Source organism: Lycium barbarum, chromosome 1 (assembly GCF_019175385.1).
Source record: "Lycium barbarum isolate Lr01 chromosome 1, ASM1917538v2, whole genome shotgun sequence".
Classification (NCBI taxonomy): domain Eukaryota; kingdom Viridiplantae; phylum Streptophyta; class Magnoliopsida; order Solanales; family Solanaceae; genus Lycium; species Lycium barbarum.
The window spans coordinates 131,860,787-131,867,235 of NC_083337.1; the positions used below are offsets into that span (position 1 = coordinate 131,860,787).

The following is a 6,449-nucleotide window of genomic DNA, read 5'->3' on the forward strand; positions in this document are numbered from 1 at the left end:
AGAGCCTAGAGAGAAAAATCAATTTGACCAAAATCTGAGCCCCGAATTCCGAAGCCCATGAAGAGAAAAGTGTCGTACGTCGCGTTGCCTTTAATTTGAGCTAAAATTCAACTAAGAAGAAGAGGGTGTACGTGGTGACTGTACACTTGAGATAATATTAAGGTTCCTTTTCATTGTTAACAAGTTTATTCAGAGTTTTAACGGATTAGAACGGAGAGAATAGTGTGATAAATTCGGTTGTTAGTGTTGTCGAATTATGGATTTAGGCTTGAAGAGAAATTTGGATAAAAATATATGTATTTATTTTGTAGGATGTTGAAGATGTTGTTATCGATAAATCCTGGTTATCGATGGATGTCCCTCGGTAAATTCCATAGGTAAATCAGGAATTTTTAGTAGTGCTAGCTCTCAAGAACATCAAATATGATGTTTGGACTGGCAGGTGGCAGCTTGAGATCAATTGTGTTATTCAGAATTTCATGGCTATTCAATGATCTATTAGTCTAGCATCTATAGATATCTCAAGATAATCAGTAAGGCATTTCAACTACGAAACGTACAAAGAGCTATCTCTAGTTATATATTTTGCATCTTTCATTAGGAATGTCCTGCTTTATAACTACAAATTAAAAGAGCAGAATGAAACCTAAAACTCATGAATTTGATTCGCTGTGCAGATTACCTCATGTCACTAAACATGAGGAGGACTAACACTATACCTGGCAATGCAGGTGGGAGCTTATAACCTTATCTTTCCGTTATGCTTGCTCCAAGAATAACTTCCTCAATGAATTGAGTTCTCGAACGACATCACTGATCCGTTTTCTTTCGTTTGGAGATTCTACTGAGCAGGAAACTCCAATTTGAATCACCGAAACTAAGAATGGCAGAAATTTGTCACCGGTACTGCTTCTGTTGTTATTGAGCTTGTATTTGGTCCCAAGTTCATCTCTTTCCCGGATAAGAATGGGATCTGTAATATGTATCACTCTGTCTGGTAAAGCAGCCTTGGCATAGTTATGAAGGTTTAAACTGTCGTTGAATATTTCATCAGTTGGTCTCCTCCCAATAAACATTTCCAAGAGCAGTATGCCAAAGCTGTATACATCTCCATAGATAGAGGGGCCACTTCCCATGCCCAATTCTGTGATTTATTTACATGTCAACAAAAAGTATTACAGAATTAGAGATAGATAGAAGAATACAAATATATACAGCAAAAAACTTGATTTACAGCTAATGCAGAGAAGGGTTGGCAGAGTTAAAAAATTAGCCAGTCCTGAAGACAAAGGTCAGGTACATGATGACTATTATTAAACTCTTTTGGTTCCTATATGTTCTTCAGTCATACGATTTTTGGACAACATTTTACTTAAGAAAATTTGGGAAGTAAAAGCTAAGTCAAGAACTTGGATGCATCTGCAGCTAAACAACAAAACCAATTAAACTTGAATGTCCATGCTTGTACTGCATACTAGGTTCGAGAAGATCTCCTGTTTCGACACTTGTGCCTAAAGTTAAGTAAGTTAGTGTAATAAATGAGGGTGAGAGTAGAGGAAAGGAAAAACATGGAATTGTCAAGGCTGTATTACCTGGAGGTGTATAACCAATAGTTCCCCCTACTCCTGTAGAGCTTTTTGAATTTGCCGATGAGTTTGGAATTGCTGGTGGAACAAATCTTGCCAAACCAAAATCACCAACATGTCCAGTCATGCTCTCGTCAAGGAAAATATTGCTTGGCTTCAGATCACGGTGAATTATTGGAGGTTGGAAATCATTATGCAGATAGTCCAGAGCACAGGCGACATCAATGGCAATGTTTAATCTTTGAAGAAACCCAAGCTTCTTGTGCTCCAGTGATTCAGTGTTCTCCCGAGGAGTGAAATGCAACCAGTCATGCAGGCTCCCCTTATCCATGTACTCATAAACTATGGCTTTGAATTCATTACCTTCATGATCGATACTTGAACATGCACTTAGCACCTTTACAAGATTACGATGTCTGATGTTCTTTAGAACCTCACATTCAGCTAAAAGACTCCGGGAAGCTGCAGGGTGTGAAAGGTCCAGTACCTTAACAACAAAAACTGTACCATCGTCTTCAGAAATTCCTTTATATACTGACCCAAAAGCACCCATGCCAAGCAAATTTGATGCAGAGAATCTATCAGTTCCCCTAAGGAGACACTGATAAGATACTCTTAAGGTCGAGTTTTCAGGTATATCTGTAAGTGGTGCTTTTCTCGATCCACTTAACCGTCTTAGGCAAAGAAAACAAACTATGAATGTCAACCCTATAAGCCCACAAACTACAGGAATTACTATTTTCAACGGAAAATCTGATTTTCTTTCTTTTTTTACTTCTGCATTGCAAGCCGGAAGGTCCAACTCTAGTGTACCCCCACAGAGCTTTTTATTTTCAAAGATGGGTGCAGCAGTAGCATTACTAAAGATGCCTCTTGTGGGGACTGCACCTTCCAAATTATTCCTAGACAGATTTAAAATCTGCAGAAACTTGAAGTCCTTCAAGAATCCTGGGATTCCACCTGACAGATTGTTGTGAGAAAGGTCTAAAATTTCCAGGCCTCGCAAATTACTTATGGTTGAAGGAATACTACCCATAAAGTTGTTGCTGTTTAAGTCTAGTGCTTCAAGTTTAACACAAGTACCTAGAGTGGTAGGAATTTGTCCCTGCAACCTGTTATCAGACAGGTTTAAGTAGCCTAGATTTATCAACTTCCCAATTTCCATCGGAAGGAAACCAGTTAACCTGTTCTGAGAAAGGTCCACGCCCTCTGACAAGGATGAGAGTTCAAGAATTTCTGACGGTATGACACCACTAAGGTTATTTGAACCAAGATCCAACAGTTCCAAATTGTGGCATTTGCCTAAACTGGAAGGAATTCTCCCCTGGAGATTATTTTCTCTCAAACTGAGTCTGGTTAGAGAAGCTAAATTTCCAAATGAGATTGGAATTTGGCCAGAGAACTGATTTCCAAGTAAAGCCAACTCCTGCAAATATGTCATATCCCCGATTTCAGAAGGAATTTCACCATGAAATCTGTTGTATGCCACAAAGAAAGCCGCTAGCTTCTTGAGATTGGATATCCCTCTTGGGATTTCTCCAGAAATATGATTGTTAGTTAGCGAAAACTCTATAAGCTCAGACGAAAGATTACTAACAGATGCAGGTAAGGCTCCACCAAAATTATTTGTATTGAGCTCCAAAAGCTCCAAGCTGGTGGCATTCACCAATGTGGTGATAAAGCTAAGGTCATCATTCTCCCCCTTCCCTAGATGATTGAAAGCAACTAAAAATCTCCGCATGTTCAACAAATTTCCAAGGGGCGGTACTTTTCCTGTGAGTCCTTTTCTACCAGCAATAAGAAACTGAAGATTTGTGGCATTTGATAGCGTTACTGGAATATTTCCAGTTACACTGTTTCTATGAATGCTAAGGAACTGCAAATTAGGAAGAGTAATACCAAGAAATGGAGGCAAATTCCCTTCTATATGATTTGTTCCAACATCAATGGCCACCATAGAAGATTGATTGAAAAGACAAGGAGGCAGGGTTCCACTCAAATTGTTCTCATTCACTACAAAGTACTTTAAGTTTGGCAATTGGCATAATTCATCAGGTATTTTTCCGACCAATTTATTCTTGCTTGCCAAAAAAGTATCAAGTAAAGAAAGATTACCAAGAGAAGTCGGAATACCTCCTGTAAAGTAGTTAGACACAAGAAAAAGTTCTTGGAGTTTCAACAATGTGCCTAATTCTGCTGGAATTTCGCCTACCATCGTATTATATGAAAGAGCAACAGAAAAAAGGTTGATGCAACCAGAAATGTTTGATGGAATATGACCGGTAAATGAGTTATTGTCAAGGCGTAAAATCTGTAACCTATGTAAGAAGCCAAGTTCTGATGGGATTTCACCAGAAAAGTTGTTGTTTTGGAGCTTAATGACATGAAGAAAGCTCAAATTGCCAATGCTTGGTGACAAAGAACCTCTCAATTTCATAGAATTAAGATCTAAAATTGTGACTCTTCGGTGACGACGACCACACGAGACACCAAGCCAGTTACAGAAATGGATGGTTTCATTCCAGGAATCCATGATCCTCAAGGGATCATCAATGATCATACTCTTGATTTCGAGCAGCGACATTCTATCTGTTTCATTGGCCCTTGAGCAGAGAGCATAGGGTAGCAAAGAAAAGGTCAGTAAATATACCGCAACAGTATACTTCATTGTATAGAAGTGAGAATAACTGAACTGAAAATTCTCTGTATGACTTGGGAGAATCATTTTAGATGTTTATGGAAAGGAAGAAACCAAGAGCAAAGTTGATAGCAAAAGGTACTGGTCTACTACTCTTTTAACTAATCCCAATTAATTGTTTGCATGATATTTCATGACACTAGTTTCTGGACAAGTGCGTTGCAAGCGTATCTTATGCTAATCAGTGCAAACTTTTAGACGATATAAATATATTAAAATGTGCTTGCAATGAGTTACATTAAATTTAAAGGGGGGAATTACAAGCTCAAATTCATGAATGGTGAGCTATTCGACCATAAGTTGATTAGATATCATTTAACAACTAAATTTAGTTACATAAATACAATTGTCATACCAAATATTCAACTTCATAATTATCTGGCTTTTTTTATGCTTGAACAACATATAGTCTACATGTGAATGTGAGCAACGTCGACTATAATTGTCAATACTTCATGTATAAAAGATTAATCTTGTATTTAAGAAATTGCAGCGTTCTTCCCTTCATAGTTGCCCACAGATCAAGAAGTTGTTTGTCACGACCCAAGTAGTCGTGAGTGGCACCCACACTAAATCTCCTAGTGGGCGAATCATCCCCTTACACGATTATCAATCATTTAACAATTTATAAATCAATAAACAGAATTAAATTATAAACTTGTCTAGTCATGCCATAAATAAATAAAAGTGTAGAAATCTAACTATTACAACCCCAAAATCCGAAGTCATCATACAAGGACTCTAAAACATGATTGTCTAAAGAATGAACAACTGTCTATAAATGTAAATAATGTCTAGAATGAAAATAGACATCAACAAAGAGATGTGTTCAGGTGGCATGGCATGGATAGGAGCTCACCCTCTGATCTGAACGGGTAATGGCCTCAAGTTAGATATGAGGTCTAGAAGATGTTTCTGGCACACAAACTGCAGTAAAATAAAAGTGCAGCAAAGTAGTATCAGTACAAATGCCATGTAACGATAGATATCATAGGTCGACTAAGATTAGTATCATGCATACGTTCATAAAATTAATAAGATAGGCAGATAGGTACAACAACACATAACCAGATAATGTCATCAACATAAATCAGCCAACACAGGAATAAGATAAATTCAGCTATCAATCAATCACCGAGTTGATATAAGTTTAGTCAGCAGCCAACAATATAAATAACATGAGTCTGATGCAATGCAATAAAATAATGAAATTATCTCAACCGTTGTTGGGATATGTACTATTAACCATGTATATGGATATAGTATTTATTATAGAACAATTATTTATTCAATTTTTAATAAAGAGTTAAATAGATCATGTACTAGTATGCGTGTCTTTACTTATATAGTAGATGATTTAGTGTATAGAGTTTAGCTTATACACGGAAGATTAAATCATCGGTTCTTATAAGTATAAAGTTTATGTTCACAATCTAAGATGGAATTTGGACAAAGCCATCGGTATGATTGTAACACAAGATTAATATAATGTATCTTCATTATGGGAACGGTATAGTTCCTTCTTCTTGTGCTAGTACATTCTGTATGTATTGAACGGACCAAGTAGAAATAAGTGTTTTTATACTAAATATATAAAACAAATTATCTAGTTCATTAAATGTACTTATACTCTTAATCTTGATATAATTATTATGACCAATGTGATTTGTTCATTATTTTGATTTATTAAAAGGTACGACTCAATTGCGGGTCTATGTATTCCTGGTAAATTGGATAATGGCAAAATACATTTGTGAAATAATAATTAGTTGATAGAATCCATGTCTCGACTTTGAGATTGATGATACCCCTTTATGAATGCTTATAAGTCTCATGTGAAAACCCTACAGGTGAATTTTTTTATCTGTCACATGATATAAGTTAAGTGGAAATACGAAGGATTCAATTAGCCAATGAATTAAATTGTTAGTAATTTAATTTAATTGATTGATATCTGTAATCTTAACATGGGGAGTGAAATAAGATTTAATGAAAGATTTCGAAATTGAACTGAGGAGTGCAGTTACGATTTTTTAGTGGAATAATTCGTAATTTATTATGGTAGGATTAATTCAGATATTTCGAATTAATTCCTTAATAGGAAGCCACGTTAATTAAATTCTATGGTCCCTGTTGTGCCCGAATAATAAAGAATTAAATGAAAT

General features: G+C 36.2%; 1 protein-coding gene across 1 annotated transcript; it reads right to left on the bottom strand.

Moving 5' to 3' along the window:
• Positions 1 to 541: 541 nt before the first annotated feature.
• On the bottom strand, positions 542 to 4,311 carry LOC132614228 (probable LRR receptor-like serine/threonine-protein kinase At3g47570). The gene is made up of 2 exons (XM_060328641.1): positions 1,593 to 4,311; positions 542 to 1,144 (listed from the first exon to the last, which is right to left on the bottom strand). The coding sequence occupies exons 1-2, from the start codon at positions 4,309 to 4,311 to the stop codon at positions 759 to 761; spliced, it is 3,105 nt and encodes a 1,034-aa protein (XP_060184624.1). The 3' UTR covers positions 542 to 758.
• Between the last annotated feature and the right edge of the window lie 2,138 nt (positions 4,312 to 6,449).

Coding starts and splice junctions, on each gene's coding strand:
- LOC132614228 (XM_060328641.1), bottom strand. CDS start 4,311: ATGATTCTCCCAAGTCATACAGAGAATTTTCAGTTCAGTTATTCTCAC. Junction 1,145..1,592: donor TATTGGTTATACACCTCCAG/GTAATACAGCCT, acceptor AATAAATCACAG/AATTGGGCATGGGAAGTGGC.